Genomic DNA, 17,029 nt, shown 5'->3' with positions numbered 1-17,029 from the left:
TAGAAAAGGATAATCCCCCATGTGGATTAAAACTTGTTAATAAGTTTATACACTCAATAGCAATAAACAATGAATTCCTATTGCACGGCATAACTTTATTGACCAAAATTTGAACGAACCTAGCAGGATTTTTTATCCTACTGGTCAAATAAATGCTTCATATAAAGGGAGGGTCAGATCTGTGGACTTTAACTCAGAGAAAGGAATAAATAAATGTTCCTATTTTCTTTCATATACAAGGTCCACAAACCCATTAATCAATGGGATTTTTATAGCAGTTTGTCTCAAGGAAGATTCACCTAACAGAACTATATACAATGTTTTAAGTTCCTTCTCTAATTCTGCAAGCAACCTGCTATCAAAGGCAGCTTCCTCCTAGTAAAATGTTGAGAAGATATGAATAACCAGGTGTCTGCCCTGCAGATCCGGAGGCTCCTGCTGCTCTTAGTAAGTGGGCTTTGAGGCCGGTTGACGGAGAAGCTCTTTGACTTGCATGCTTCATGGGTGCACCATCTCAACCACCCTGAAATGGAAGATTTTGAGGTTCTTTCCTTTAAATGCTTGATGTTAGAAAAAGAATAGAGCATTAGACTTTTGAAAAACCTGTATGTGACAGTGTAACGGGGCGGTCACCGCGCTCCAGCTAAGAAGGGGTTAAAAGCCAGCCCTTGGAGAGGGCGGGGGCTGAGATAGAAAACCCTAGGCTGATTGGGAAAGCAGCCGCAGCTGGGCCACGCCCCAATCAGGCCACAGCTCGCTCTATAAAGGGGCTGCTAGGCTGAGGCTCAAGCAGACTCCCTCGAGCTTCTGAGAGGGAGAGACCTGGCTGCAGGGACCTGAGCAGAGTACCTGAGTGGAGCAGGGCTGGGGAAAGGCAGAGGAGCTGGGGAGCTCCAGCTTGGAAAGCCCCAGGCTGCGGCCTAGCAGGCCAATGGGTACTGGGGGTTGCAGAGGGCAGCCCAGGGGTAGGCAAAGGCGGCACGTCCAAACCCAACCTTGCCGGTGATGAGTAGGCTGATACTGCAGTCTGCCCCAGGGTGTGGGGGCTAGACAATGACTAGCAGTAGCCTTATGCAGAGGTGAGGTGAAGATAGTGGGTGGGAGTTCCTTGGGGAGGGGAGACCCTGAGACTGAGGGGTGTACAGCCAGGGGGTAGCACCCCAGATAACAGGGCACTGGGTCCGGGAGGGACACGGGGGCCAAGCGGCAGCGAGACACCAGCCTGCAGAGGGCGCTCCGGAGGCTGGATGAGCTAATTCCCGGAAGAGACAAGCAGGAGGTGCCGTAGGGGTGAGTCTCACGCGCTTACAAACAGACAAAGATCAAGTGGGCTCTCCAAACATCCAATATATGCCAGAGCTTCTTTCTTGGGTCAAATGGAAGAAAGCATGTGCCTACTACTCTTGGCTCACCCTTTCAGGAGAAAAAGGAGGAGGGATGTTACACTTCAAATGTGATGCAGACAGGTCTACCAGCAGGACCCCAACTTTCGTCATTATGAACTAAAACACTTATTCATAGATTCATAGATTCTAGGACTGGAAGGGACCTCGAGAGGTCATCGAGTCCAGGCCCCTGCCCGCATGGCAGGACTTCTAGATGAAGACTCCACTCCACGTGATCTAGCTGTTCCCTGCCCAGCCAGTTTACCATAATGTTTTTTTCTGCCTTGAATATGTAGCGCAAAAAGAGATTAGAGTTTCCCCCTGCCCAGAAAATCAGAAGGTGGGCTACCTTTTGTAGGGTCGGTGACCTTATTCCACCCTTTTTGATGATTTAGAACACTGCATTGGTGTTGTCAATCATGATTAGGACGTGGGCATTGTTTATCCATGAAGAGAGGATCCTGAGTCTATAGTGAATTGCTCTGAGATCTAACCATAGTTTAGTTTGTACAGTGCCTAGCACAGTGGGGTTCTTCTGGTCTATGGCTGGGGCTTCTAAGCACTACAATAAAACAATAATAGACTGCTTCTCCTCTTGCTCTGTCAAGTGCCTGGTACTAAATTCATCTTCACACGAGCTCCCCCCATCCTCTGAGGTGGGTATCAGTGGTAAGCACTATTCTTGTCCAACTCAGGTAAGGGAAATCCCTTCTTGAAATTATGAGTGTTGAACCATCACCTCAAAGAGGTTATTAGACTCTGAGGAAATTGGACTCTCCTGGTAGGATGAACTGGTGTGAGGAGATAGGGACAGCAGAAATGACTGGAGAGGTCTCATGTGCACTCGGGCTCATTGTTGTGTCTACATATGGCAAGACCATCCCCACTAATTACATCAGGGAGTGGACTGAAATATCCCAGAAGCTGCTGACCATCTGCCATTTTTTCTGTCTCTCGAGAAACACACAATCTGTGGGAGCATGCCAATTTCCAACCCTAGGTGAGCTATCTGAGTGTGGGGTCTAGTTTGCTCTTTTCCCAATTTAGAATGAAACCATGGTCCTCTAGGTTCCCGATTTAGCCTTGAAGTGCTTTGTACCAATTTGTCTTTGGACAGAGCCCTTTTCAAGACATCAAGGAATGGACAGAGTTAAACCCTCTCCTCCCCCATCCCCGCTTCCTGTCTGAGGGCAGCTACTAGGACAACGGGTAACTTTGTAAATATCTTGGGGAAGGGGAGGTGGCAAGGCTAAATGACAACAAAATGCACCCGAAGTGCTGGGATCTAAAAGGTAAAATAGAGAAATTTGCAATGAAATTCTAGGGATGTGAAGGTACACATCTTTCAAGTAATTAATAACTTAATTTCCCCTTGCTGATTGCCACCAGGCTGAACTTCAGTGTTTCCATGTTGAATCTGGGCTCTCTCAGGAACTGGAGATGCTTCAGGTCCAGCACAATACTGCCACCTCATGATTTCTTCTTAATCAGAGGGGAAAATGGAGTATAAACCTTTCCCCTTCCTCCCCACCCACCTTTTAGGAAGTAGGAGTGGTTCTATTGACCCAATTTCCTGATGCTCTGGATTTGCTGATCCTAGCTCAGGAGTCCAACTCCATGAAGGTCCCTGCCTGACCTGGATCTGCTGAGGTACACAGGACTCTTGGTTGCAGAACACACAGAGATCTCCAATGCAGGCATTCCACAAGTGGGATGCCGCCAACAGCATATATTCATGCTTCACCCTTCTTTCTGACTTGTTCCCGGCACACTGGAAGGGGCCCTTGTAATGGTGTTTCAACCGTAAAGAGGAACTGGACCCTTAAATCCCTACGCGGGGAGGACCAGAAACACAGCTACAGAAACAAATGTATGGCCAAAATCTTTTTTTAATAACACTTTTGCTCTCCATCAGGAATTCCAATAAATCTTCCTGCAGCTATGGAGGCAGAACAGAAACCTGGTGGGCTCTTCAGTCATGTCATGACTTCCCCAATCACTGGCTAAAGATCTAGTTCTGCCTATGTAGCTATATGCAGAATGAGAGGCCATTGATGGATCTATGGACCTTGTAGACAAGAAAGAATGTCAGGTACATCTTGTTTATGGGCCATACTGGGATGTGCTGGAAAGTGTCCTACAGATTAGTAGCACAGAATTCCCCAAGATTAACTACCCGAATCAATGAGTTACAACAGCAAATTGGCTCAGGGTATTAGGCAAAAATACAAGCCATTACAGACCACATTTGAGAAACCAGTAGCAATTCAAAGTATGATACTTTGTAAACTAACAAGGGCTCTACTCTACTGAAAAATTGAGAATTCAAGACTTCCAATGATTTATAGTCATTTTTTCTAGCGTTAGTGATTCCCAAAATAATATGATCTTGTAACCCACATTATTTAAATTATATACGCATATCTGTGGTATCTTATATGAGGCAAACCCGCAGCCAGACCAGGGCTGCCCACTCAGCTGCCATGACTCACTCCTTCAACAGAGACTCACTGAGTCATCACTCAGGCATGCAGCAGCAACTCAGCTGCACTGACTTATTCCTCCAACAGAGCCTGCAGGGATTCAGCCCTCAGGCATGTGAAAGCAGCCTATCCATAAGCAGAACCCGGGTCAGGTGACACCCCCCCCCCCAGGCTCTGGTATTTCACCAACAAAGAACTGCAAGTTAACTGTTCCAGCCTTGGTCATGGCCTATTCTGACCTTGCTGCAGCCCAATTATTGAGCCGCTCCAGTCCTGCACCCACCTCCTGTTCCCGACACTTGGACTCACTCCCAACCGGCTTTGGCCTACATCTGGATTCCGGATACAATACTGGGTTGGCTTGCCTATGGACTCTGACCTCGGTTCTGACTCACAGCCTGCACCTCGACACCAGTTTCAGCGCTTCCCTTGTCCCAATCTCAACCCTACACCTAGCTTCAACCTCTGCTCCAGCCATCAGGCCTGAATATGTGGAACCAGCAGCTGAGATCTTATGTTTATAGAATAGTACCCTGGTCTGAGATTGAGTCAGTCTACTCCTGACTTTCCAACCTGAAAGGTAACATTTTCAGGAATTTCTTCTGAATCCAAAATAAAAATCAAGATATAATTTTTAAAACATTCCTTTTAAAGTTTCGATTCTGATACTGTAACTCAGTATTGCCAACTCTCACGATTGTTTTCCGAGTGACAGAATTTCAGAGGGAGCTGAGCTTGTCTCATGATGACACAAAATTCTCCGGCCCCCTTGCAAATTTCAGCCCTGAAGGAATCAGAAGTGTCTCTTCCATCCATGCTCGCTGTTCTCACAGGTGAGGAGGGAGCAGAGTGCCCCTCACTCCTTCTCCCTTCACAATGCAGACAGCTCCTCACCCCTTTCCTTTTTTTCCCTGGCTGCAACACCCACCCCCTGCCTGAAAGGGGACTGAAGCACACCCCAAGAGCTATAGCAGCAGAGGGGAAAAACTGATATGTAGGTTGGGGGACAGACAGAATTGGTGTGACAGGCAGATGTGGAAATTGAGGGGAAAGGATTGATTTGGAGGCTGGGGGGGCAGAATTAATTGGAGGGCAAAGGACAGACAGTTATGGGGTTGAGAGCTCCTGCAGCAGAAGCCAAAGTCACCATATTCAATAAATTTGCGAGAGTGGGCAGTGCATCATCTCTCTCTAACTTTAGGGAAAGTTAAAAATCAAGAGACCCAAAAACAGTATAATCTTTCTTTTTAAAAAAATCTCTTGGGGGTGGGGGGCAAATCTCATGATTTTGGAGGCTCTAACTCCTTATTTTTGATCTCTTGAGGTTGGCAATGCTGGTAACCTAACAAGAACTTCCCTTCCTTCTGCCACAGTGTTGCACTAACTATTTATGTGACACAAACACTCATCTTCATCTCAGTTTTTTTTTGGCCCCGAGTGCTTACAACACATGACCACAATGAATAAGGAAGCAGACATTGTCCGATATATGTATTATATGTAAAACCCTACAGATATGCCTTTTGATCAGTTTCTCAGAGAACACAATAATATGCTTTCTTTCAGCCCAATAGTTTTTTCAACCAGTAAAATAGAGCAAATAGAGCTGTTGGAGCAAAAAAAAAAAAAACAGCATACTAACTTACTTTCATTCTTAATAGATGGATCCAACATTTTAAGATACGAATTTTAACACTTGAGAGTAAAGAAAATCTAGCTTTTACAGTAAAATCACACTGTTCAGTGGATCTGCTACAGAAAAAAATGAAATCAGGAAGTAAACCTATAGCAGTGGATATTTTTTAACGCCTACAAAATTCAGAGGTCACCCATGCAGAGAGATGTGGGATGTTGCATCCCAAGAACAGTATATGAATAAAAATGTGGAGTATTTGTGCAATGTGAAAATCTTGAAATGAAACAAAATTTGACAACTAATATCCAAAATCTAAGTCTAGCCTCCTGGACATTCTATGCAGAGTACAGTCCTCTTCTCCATTGGCACCAGAAGACACTTATAACTATTAAAGCTAGAAAGAGAAATATGGGTCTGAAAATCATATTGCTTTTCTTGCCAGGATCGATATGTTTGTGACAGTCAAAAAAAAAATTTTCTCTCTCTCCTACAGAATTTTACTGAGTCTGGCTACTAAGGAGGCAGACTATACCCAAATGGTAGAGGAACTGGCTTCAAAGGGCAATTAAACTGAGGGGAATTTTACGTGGCCTAATAAGAACTTTGATGCATTTTATTTTTGTTTATAGTTACATAATTCACTGCCACTCTGCTTGTTGGGTCATTAAATAACAATAAGTTCTATACATTCATGTCTAAAACACTACAGTTTGGAAAAAGTACCTATAATACTTGTGTAATTATCCTGCATTTATGCAAATGCTTTGTGGATATACCAAAATATTTAGCTTTTGAAAAGTCTTTAATCAGAATAATTGATACCAAATTTATTCTAGTTCTACAATATTAAAAACAGAAAGCATTCTGAAATAATGCTAAATAAATAATGTATTAATACTTATCACTTTATGTATTCAGAGTGAGTTAGAGATATAAATCCTCACAATACTCCTGAGTGGTAAAATAGGGCCAAATAAGGTATTAGAGAAAAGTATGTTTCTTAGCAGTGTCCGTTGACCCACATGTACATAGTGCATTCCCTCATGCTCCTAGCCGAGGGGCTAATAGGTAGTGTGGGTCGACATCTCTCCAGTCTCATTCTTACTGTAGTGGAATCCAGTCCGTAGCAGAGGTGATGGAAGGCAGGTAGTGGAATAAAGATAAGGACCACACATCTCGAAGAACCTCCAGTTCCAGGTAAGCAACCTCCTCCTCTTCTTTGAGTGATGGTCCCTAGGTGTATTCCACATATGGGTGGCTCACAAGCAGTGATGAGCATGGACGTAGGTGCAAGGATGCCAGTGGAAGTGGGGTCTGCAGTACGGCTTCACCTGTGGTGGCATCTGTAGCTTCTGCTTGCATGAAAGTGAAAGTGTGGACAGTGCACCACATTGCAGCATAGCAGATATCTAGCCAGGACACCTCCACTCATGAGGCAGACATGGCAGCTTGTGCTCGTGTAGAGTATGCTATCAGATGGGGGGAGGGGGGGTTGGACTGGTTGTAGCTTTCGCAGATGCACCCCGACACTCATTTGGAGATGCGTTGGTGTGAAAGGGCTTGACCCTTGGACTGCTCAGCAATGGCCACAAATAGTTTTGGTGATGCACAAAAGGGTTGATTCCTGAGTAGGTAGAATGCCAATGTATGGCAGATGTCAAAAGAGTGAAAGGCTCTGTTAGCGGGGAAAGCATGTGGTTTGAAGCGGAAAACCAGCAGGTGGATGTTCTGATTTAAGTGAAATTCTGACACCACTTTTGGGAGGAATTTAGGTTGGAACCGTAAGGACACTTTGTCCCTGTGGAATATCAGGTAGGTGGGATCCGCCATCATGGCCGCTAGTTTACGGACCTATCTGGCTGAGGTAATATCTACCAAGAAGGTCACTTTCATTGAGAGGTGGGAGAGGGAGCATATTGCCAGCGATTCAAAGCGTGGCTTCGTGAGGATGGAGAGTACGAGATTAAGGTCCAGCGGGGGTGGGGGCTTGAGTACTGGTGGAAAGGTATTAAGTAAACCCTTCATGAAGCAAATAGTGGTGGGGTGCGTAAAGACCAAGGTGCTATCCACAGGAGCGAGAAAGGCACTAAGTGCTGCCAGGTGCACTCATATAGAACTGAGGGCTAGGCTGTAGTCGAGGACGACTGGACTAGACACAATGTTTAGTGAATGATGGGGGTAGCGGGCCCATGTTGTGAAGCGTTTCCATTTAGGTCAGTAGCAGGCTCTGGTGGAGTCTCCTGCTTTGGGTAAGGATTTGTCGCATGGGCAGTCTATCTTTGATGCCCATCCAAAAATCAGGTTGTGAGATGGAGAGCCCGGACTGGGATGACGAATATTCCCACAATCTTGTATGAGTAAATCAGGGAGTGTGTGGAGGCAAAGTGGTGTGCAGGTGGAGAGTGAGGAGGTCTGTGAACCAGAACTGATGGGGCCAGAATGGGGCTACAAGTCTGAGGATGGCTCTGTAGCACCTTGCGTAGCACCTGTCATAGGAAGGGAAAGGCATGGAGGGGGAGAGTGTCGCTCCGAGAGCTGTTTTCTGTTGCTCCCCTGGAACAATAATGGGGCAGCTTTCAATTCTTGTGATTGGCAAAGAGGTCCCATCGGGGAATGCCCCACTTTGCGAAGAAGTACTGAACATGGCGTCATGTAGCTCCCACTTGTGACAGAGAGTGTCCTGCTGAACATGTTGGCTAGGAAATTCTAGGTGCCCGGTAGATGTATGGCTTGAAGCATCACATCATTCTTGATGCCCCAGTTCCAAAGCTGGACCAACTCGTAGCAGAAGGAAGGGGATCTGGCACCGCCCTGCTTGTTGATGTATACCACTGCCACAATGTTGTCTGAGAACATTTGGACATGGAGGGCCTGAATGAGTGGGAGGAACGCCTGGCACGCTAGCCAGTCTGCCCACAGTTCCAGCACATTTATGTACATCCTGGCTTCTGTGGTGACCGCACGCCCTGAGGTGTGTGCTGGTGTAAGTGGGCTCCCCACCCCATGAGGGAGGAATCCACTGTGATGGTGGCCTGTAGTGTGAGAAGGACGAAGGGAATATCAATCATAATCTGGGAAAGATTGGACCACCGTCTGAGGAAGGCCAGCATAGTCCGAGGAATGATGACCCTGGCATCCATAGGGTCTTGGTTGGAAAGGAGCCAAGTTTGAAAACAATGCATATGGAGATGTGCGTGCAGTGTCACGTAGGTGCACGCTGCCATACGTCCAAGGAGGGAGAGACAGCGGCGGACCGTGGTGCGTGGTCTGTGACGCACGTCTTCGATGAGGGTTGTCAGCATTGTGAAGATGGTCTTCCAAGGAGAGAGGCTTTCGCATGACAGAGTCAAGCCACACTCCAATAAAGTTGATCTCCTGTGTAGGCATCAACACTGACTTCTCCTCGTTGATGCAGATACCCCTATTTACAATTATATGCACTGAATGAAAGGTACACCCTCCCATAGAAAACTAAGAGCATGAAGGAACAGGGGTTCTGACTCAGGCCATGTGGCGATAAGAGGGAATTGGAGAGGCATCAACCTGCACTACTTATTCTATCCTTGGCTGGGAGCACGAGTAGATGCACTACATATGTGCGGGTCAACAGACACTGCTAAGAAACGCTTACGGACTCAGTCACACGGCATACCTGCACACCCACATGTGGAATATGTGTAGGGACCATCATCCAAAGAAGAATCAATGCTTCTTCATGTCTTCTGTAAGAGCTTATTTTTATTTTAGCCTATGATGTAGTCATATACAAAATTAACAGAGGACAGAAAAATCCTACTGGCAATTGGCTTCTGCCTTATAGAAGCCAATAAAATGAGCAACACAGCCGGTGATGTTTCCGAAGAGATGCATGGAAAATGTAGAGAGAAAAAGAGACATCATAATTGACAACATACAGAAAAAGCAATAATGTTAACTTACCTCAAATTTAAGTAAGTCAGCATTTGTAAATTCACTATGGCATCTGGAATAATTTTAATACAATTGTGGTATAGATTTAGTGTTTCCAGTGACACAAAATGGCACAGCTCCATAGGAACTTCAGTTAATCTATTCTTGGACAGATCTGAGGAGAGAAAAAGAAAAAGCACATTTCTGAAACATCAAGAATATATACTTTAGACAGCTATTTTTCATTATTAAAATAAATATTGCCATCATGGGCATAAAAGAGGTAACTATCAATATTTTTGATTATTCAGAACAAAATTATTAATAACCCCTGGAAGCTTGAAATTGAAGTCTGTTACATACTGAATGTGAAATATTAAATTGCCTATTATTCAATTTAATTAAAATAATTATTCACTGGACTCAAGATGTTAAGAAAAAACATCTATTAGGTTTGAAAACATAACTTCTGAAATTTGCATAGCAACAGAATATAGCCAAAGATTAATACCAGCTGTGTAGATTCTGATTAGCAGCTATCAACCAATCTAGCCACTTTCTAATACCTATATAAATGTGTTACTTAATAGTAACCAATATGAATATTACTTAAAGGCACAATTAATGTTTGTTTTCTGGGGCTGATGTATAACTTTTTCAAGAACAACAAATGAAGAGGCAATACAGTAAGTATACAGAAGGACTGTCTAATCCATCAAGCAAAAGTCCATATCTGACAGACTTACTTTAACCAATTTCACTTTAACCACATAGTTTTATGAAGTACTAAGATGGCTAAATGACAGGCATATTGTGAAGATACAGATCAAAGATTTACATCCCATTTTTCACTTTCTGGAAAAACTAAGCATTTCCCCAAGTTGTTCACTACCTTATATAGCCCCAAACCTGCAAGCACATGCCCAGGGGTGGAACTTTGTGCCCCGGATGGCTCCACTGGAGCCAGGGCCCAGCTGCAGAGGTCTGCCCGTATGGATCTGATTGCAAGATTAGGCCCTATGTTTGTAAATGACAGACTACGAGTGTGCCAATCATTACATGTCAAATGTGAAGTTGAAATAGATGAGATGAGTCTAGGGCAATATTAAGAATACTGATCTTACACTAGATATTTTCTCAGAATTGTAGTTTTCTGAGAAGCTAATAACTAGGAATGTTCTATTTTTCTTGCAAATTTTGGATGCGAAAATATGTCCATTACAAAGCAGGTCATCTATTTGAGTTCATTCTCTTACATAACCTTCCAAACGAAATCTTGTTTCCTAACTTTTAGGCAATGACTGTAGCATAGTACAACAGGGAAAGATGTTACAACTCTTCTGGGAAGAGAGAGAGAGAGAGTGTGTGCGCGCGCGCATTTGAATTGTCTTGTTAGAACTGACTTCCCCCACTTGGTAAGGCAACTCCTATCTTTTCATGTTCTGTGTATATATATCTTCCTACTGTATTTTCCACTCCATGCACCTGATGAAGCGGATGAGTTTTAGCCCACGAAAGCTTATGCCCAAATACATTTGTTAGTCTCTAAGGTGCCACAAGTACTCCTCGTTGTTTTTGCTGATACAGACTAACATGGCTACCACTCTGAAACGTATAGTATTACTGCAATTCTAATTATTAATAAAAATAATGTTATAGTTAATTTATTTGAAGTCCAACTGGATTGCCAATTATCTATATAACTCCTTTGTTGTTAACTTGAACAAAATAGATTAGGTTAGCAGTTTTTTTGTTTGTTTCTTGTTTTAAGAACACACAAAGAACACACAGGTGACATTTATAATAAAGGTAGCTTAATTCCTATCAAACCTGACAGTCTCTTTAAAATACACAAAATGATGTCAAAGTTTGATATGTGCCCAGTTCATAAAGTACTGAGTCATGCATGCATGTGTGCAGCAACATTAGTTAAACAAAAAGGAGCAGCACTTCATATATCATCCCTCTTCACTGAACAGTGCAATAAAACTAACAACCTTCACCATCCTACTCTAGAACAAATAGACTTTTTCCCCTACATGTTACTAACAGCATATGTTTCAAATTCTGGTACCTCACAGAAAATGAGATACACAAATGTAACAGCAGCAAGACTGCAGCTGCTCATATTTCAGAGCATTCATGCTTCACTACTAATAGTATGACAAATATGCTCCCTCCGACACAGCTGAATACCTACTGTGCTTAACCCCTCAAGAAAAGTAGTTCTTATTTCTGAAGCGAGTTGCCACAAAGGTCTTCCAAGTACCAGATTTTACTTCTGACTCTGAGTTTATTATTTTGTTAACACGTTTTTAGGGTACATACTGATCCTCTTTTGTGTAAGCCTATTTCTTCACAATTAAAGAAGATGAAAATTTGATTATCCAACCCATTAACCCAGTCTTCTGGTTCCTGAAAGTTCAGTTCCTAGGTTTAATTTCAGCACACTTTATTCCTGGGTGCATTCTGAGGCAAAAAAGTAAAAATTCTGCAAAATTCTACAAATTTTGTCAAAATAACACTACATAATCACACCAGTTTCAATTATTTTGCTAATTTATTTCAAAACACCCGTCAGCAAGTAAGTCTGTAACAATACAGACACACACAAAAATTCCCCCCAGGAGTAGAACATAAGAGCGGCCAAACAAAGGTCCATCTAGCCCAGTATCCTGTCTTCCGACAGTGGCCAATGCCAGGTGCCCCAGAGTGAATGAACAGAACAGGTAATCATCAAGTGATCCATCACCTGTCGCCCATTCCCAGCTTCTGCCAAACAGAGGCTTGGGACACTATCCCTGCCCATCCTAGCTAATAGCCATTGATGGGCCTATCCTCCATGAACTTATCTAGTTTTTTTTTTAAACCCTGTTATAGTCTTGGCCTCACAATATTCTCTGGCAAAGAGTTCCACAGTCTAACTGTGCATTGTGTGAAAAATACTTCCTTTCATTTGTTTTAAACCTGCTGCCTATTAATTTGCTGACCCCTAGTTCTTGTGTTATGAGAAGGAGTAAATAACACTTCCTTATTTACTTTCTCCACACCAGTCATGATTTCATAGACTTCAATCATATCCCCCTTAGTCTGTTTTCCAGGCTGAAAAGTCCCAGTCTTATTAATCTCTCCTCATACAGAAGCCATTTCATACCCCTAATCATTTTTTTGCCCGTTTCTGAATCTTTTCCAATTCCAATATATCTTTTTTTGAGATGGGGTGACTACATCTGCACGCAGTATTCCAGATGTGGGCGTACCATGGATTCATATAGAGGCAATATGATATTTTCTGTTTTATTATCCATCCCTTTCTTAATGATTCCCGGAGTTAAAAAAAAAAACAACAACAACCTACGACAACCCAGTTCTTGTTTTTTTGCCCCCTTCCTCCTCCCCCCTCCCAAAGCCCAGCCATGGGGCCCCCCCCCTTTGCCCAGATACCTGCACCCCCTCTCCCCCAGAGCCCAGCTGCAGGCCCCCCCAGCCCAGACACCCATCCCCCTCTCCCTCAGGGTCCAGGGATCCAGAGGGAGAAACAGCCTGATGTTCAGTCCCAGGCTTGCACAGAGTTTCCTCTGCACCACTCTCCCCTTCCCTCAGGGTATGCTGGGAACTGCAGCTGCCAGGAACCTTCTAGCTCCCACCCCCTTCCCCCAACAGTGTCTTCTATGTGCGATCTGGGCTCTTCCAGGTCCAGAAGGTGGCGTGTAGCAGCACTGCAGCCCATTTCTGTGTGGTGAAAGGAAATTCTGTGCGCACAATGTTAATTTCTGCAAAGCGCAGAATTCCCCCAGGAGTAACACTTCATTTTCTGTTTTTAATTTTTTCACCACTTATAGGTCTAAGTGCTAAACAATTGCATGAACAATGTTGTCCAAGTGGCCCAGCACAAAATCTTCCCTCCACGTGCCAGGGACAGTGGAGCTTGCATCCTGTATCAGCTTGTCCCTAGGCCTCAATTGCTCCATTCTTCTCCAGCCAGCCTACCGGGTCAGCCTAGGCTTCTTGCCTCCAATATGGACTCTAGGTCTGACTCCCTGACCCTGTGCTCTCCAGCTCAGTGAACAGTGTAGGGAACATGCATTGCAATCTAATTAACTCTTGTAAGAAAAGCTGGAGAGTGAGAGGCAGCTGAAAGCATGTACTAGCCAGGCAGGGAGACAGCAAGCAGAATGCTAGGTGACTGGCTGAAACCAAGTACTAACTCCAGCTCCAAATAACAGAATTGTGGATCTTAGAAAATAGACAAGTCCTGCAGCCACAGAATTGTGGAGTCTTCAAGCCTCTGTGTAAGATGAATGTAGCAGTTCAGCCACTGCACTTTCAAAGAGATGTAACAGCATCAGTTTACACTCTCTCCACATGTTCAAGGTGATCTGCATAACCATAAGGGCTAGAAATTTTATTTTAATTAAAGCTGACATTCTAATGAACAATTCTGCAGTAAGGAGTAAATTTAAATAAATTATAAATAAATTAATGGAGATATCCCATCTCCTAGAACTGGAAGGGACCTTGAAAGGTCATCGAGTCCAGCCCCCTGCCTTCACTAGCAGGACCAAGTACTGATTTTGCCCCAGATCCCCAAGTGGCCACCTCAAGGATTGAACTCACAACCCTGCGTGTAGCAGGCCAATGCTCAAACCACTGAGCTATCCCTCCCCCCTCATGGCTAATTATGTGACCGCAGAATCATGGAATGCCGGAGAACAAGAAAAAAAATATATAAAAAATATGAATTACTGAGCATATCATGTAATAGAAAAGTTAGTTGTCAAAACTCAGCAGCCGTTCATGGTCAGCTTGTCTACCTAGCTGGTACAAGACCTAAAACTCCTTTGTGAAAGGCTCACACAATTTGCAGCTTGACCCGGCTTAAATTCAGGCCTTAAATCATTGATATGCATAACATTAGACGATTAACATTTTAATACATGGAATGTATCAGCACAACAAGCATCATTGAGGACATAATTTAGCCAGAAGAACCTCTCTTATTGATGAGGAAACTATCCAAGAAAGTATATTTTAAAATGAAATTTCCTGCCACAATTTAGACCCACCAAATAATGCTTTGGTTAAAATGTATTTAGATTACCTACATTATGTAGTCATGACAACCATTACATAACTTCTTTATTTCTGCAACCATGAAAATCAAAGGGATTACTTGCATAATAAGCTACTCTTCAAATATCATGTAGCAGAACCAGAGCATGTAACTCATGGTTATTAGAGCAAACCAAATTTACAGTGATAAAGTGGAACGAAGGAAGTATAAAATAAGAAAAACAAAATTTGTACAATAATCTTTCTAAAGAAAATGTAGCAAACACAAAGTAAGTGGTGATGTGATATAAAACGGCAACTTGTACTGGCTTGGGATGGCCTGTGTAAGTCATCTGAGGCTCTGTCACTATTTAGAAATGTGATTATCCATACCTTGTACCAATAAAAGAAAAAAACCATCTGACAGGCAAGAAATACTGGTTTTTATTTTTAAAAGACTTTTGTGCATTATAAGACAACAAAATACAACTACTTTAAGAGTGGCAAAGAACCATTAGAGAAGTACGAATAAAAATTCTCCCCCTCCATCTGCTATTCTCTTTATCACAGATTTGCATGTGAAACAGATGTAACAAAAGAGCCCTCTTTTGCTTGTTTCCTTATCTGTTCATCAGCATCTTTCATGACAACAGGTAGGAAAACCAAACATTTCAAATTTGGAGGATAGTCCACAGGAAGTTATAACAACCTAAGTAGATCAACATTTTAAACTCAACCATTGTGCCCTGTCTGTTTAATTATACGTTAAGACAGTGATAATCAGACTGTCGCTCATGAGCTGCAAGTGGCTCTTTAACGTGTCTCTTGCAGCTCTTTGCAACACACAATATTAAAACACTGTGTGATTTAATTATTAACCAAACAGGATGCTTTTACTGTGTTATTAACCAATTAAGTTACCAAGTTTTTAATTTATCTGCTGTGAGAATTATATAGATCAGTGGTCAACAACCTCTGGCACGCAGCTTGCCAGGGTAAGCACCCTGGTGAGCCGGGCCAGTTTGTTTACCTGCCGCGTCGGCAGGTTCGGCCGATCGTGGCTCCCGCTGACCACAGTTCGCCATCCCAGGCCAATGGGGGCTGCGGGAAGCGGCGCAGGATGTGCTGGTCACGGCTTCCCACCGCCCCCATTGGCCTGGAAGGGCGAACCGCGGCCAGTGGGAGCCATGATTGGCCGAACCTGCCGATATGACAGGTAAACAAACTGGCCCGGTCTGCCAGGGTGCTTACCCTGGCAAGCCGCGTGCCAGAGGTTGCTGACCCCTGATATAGATATATGAACTAAATATTTCCCCTGTCATACTGTTTAAATATGAATAGTACTATCATAAATGAAACAATTAATTCACACTACTGTGGCTCTTTTGGGTAATGTTGATCCCTAATTTGGCTTCTGAACCACTGAGCTCTGAGCATCAACGCATTAAGAATTCATTCTAATTTATACACAATTTATATCAGTTTTAGCCGTATAAGACCTGGATGTTGACAAGATAACAGATGATTTGAGGCTATTTAATCATGTATGCTGCTCAATTGTAACTAATTTTTTTTTTGGGGGGGGGGGGGGGGGAAATCATGACAGTCAATAAAGAAAATTAACCTAGATTTCACTAAGGTGGTTATGAAACTAACTTGCTAGTATGGAGCGGTTAACTGTCTTCTTTTAATATATTTTCATTAGTCCATAAGCTAAACGTAACTCTAGTAAATGCTAATAAATTCTTACCACACATTTCAGACTTGTCTCTTGATTAATGTTATTTTCTATATGGATTTAACTATGTTAAAGTTCCCGAGAACAAGGATTAATCTAAGAAACGCTCTTCATACTAACACAGATGACAACAGAATTAAACAAAAGCCTTCCTGTTGTACTTGGGATAATTAGGTATATGGTGAATTATGTATATAACAGAGGAAGTGAAATCATTCGTTATACCCTTCTGTTATCACAACTGAAGTATAAGGTCATTCAACATTTTGGTGTTTTTATGTCTTTTATTGAACCATGGCCACAACACAAAACAAAAGAAAGGACTAAATCACATATGCGAGTGTATACACGCACACAGTAAAAAGGAGAAAGCACAGAATAAGTGTATTAAACCTACAGGCCTTCTTCAGGAAATATCTGTTGACAGTTGCAATTGCAATTCAACTTGTCAGCACAAATTCTGAAAGTCCTTCTCTTGAGATGAAGTGTGCTGCTCAGCTGACAGTTGTATTTAATTACTAAATTCTGTCTTCTTGGGTTGCATGCCTACGAACAAACTAGGCAGGGTTTTGGGGAAGGTTGACGATGTGTTTCTACAAGGGTGAAAGGAACTTTTTAATTACTTGAACTTATTAGCTAATAAGTTTCATATCCACACATCATGCTGCTGAGTGGTCATCATCATGTAATTGTACATTTGCTTAATTGTTAAGGTGCATACACTGACAGGAAATAACGATGGAAATGTTACTGCTGTCAGCAGGCCCAGCTACCAGCACTCTTGACTTGGAACCCAGGTTCAAGTCCCAAGACAGACAAGCAAAAG

The 17,029-nt window shown here is 43.0% G+C and overlaps 1 protein-coding gene across 16 annotated transcripts in view; it reads right to left on the bottom strand.

The window, feature by feature from the left end:
• The window catches only part of LRCH1 (leucine rich repeats and calponin homology domain containing 1), a 253,247-nt gene that overhangs the window by 118,465 nt on the left and 117,753 nt on the right, over positions 1 to 17,029 (bottom strand). For all 16 annotated transcript variants that reach the window (XR_010600758.1, XR_010600750.1, XR_006172727.2 and 13 more), the window contains exon 2: positions 9,444 to 9,588. Coding sequence is in view for 8 of the 16 variants with exons in the window: in XM_042842720.2 (XP_042698654.1) it covers positions 9,444 to 9,588 (145 nt within the window). In the remaining 8 variants the exon portion in view is untranslated. The remainder of the gene's footprint in view (positions 1 to 9,443; positions 9,589 to 17,029) is intronic.

This window comes from Chrysemys picta, chromosome 1 (genome assembly GCF_011386835.1).
Source record: "Chrysemys picta bellii isolate R12L10 chromosome 1, ASM1138683v2, whole genome shotgun sequence".
In the NCBI taxonomy this organism is placed as follows: domain Eukaryota; kingdom Metazoa; phylum Chordata; order Testudines; family Emydidae; genus Chrysemys; species Chrysemys picta.
The sequence above is the reverse complement of the archived record's forward strand: the minus strand, read 5'-3'. Positions and strand labels throughout refer to the sequence as shown.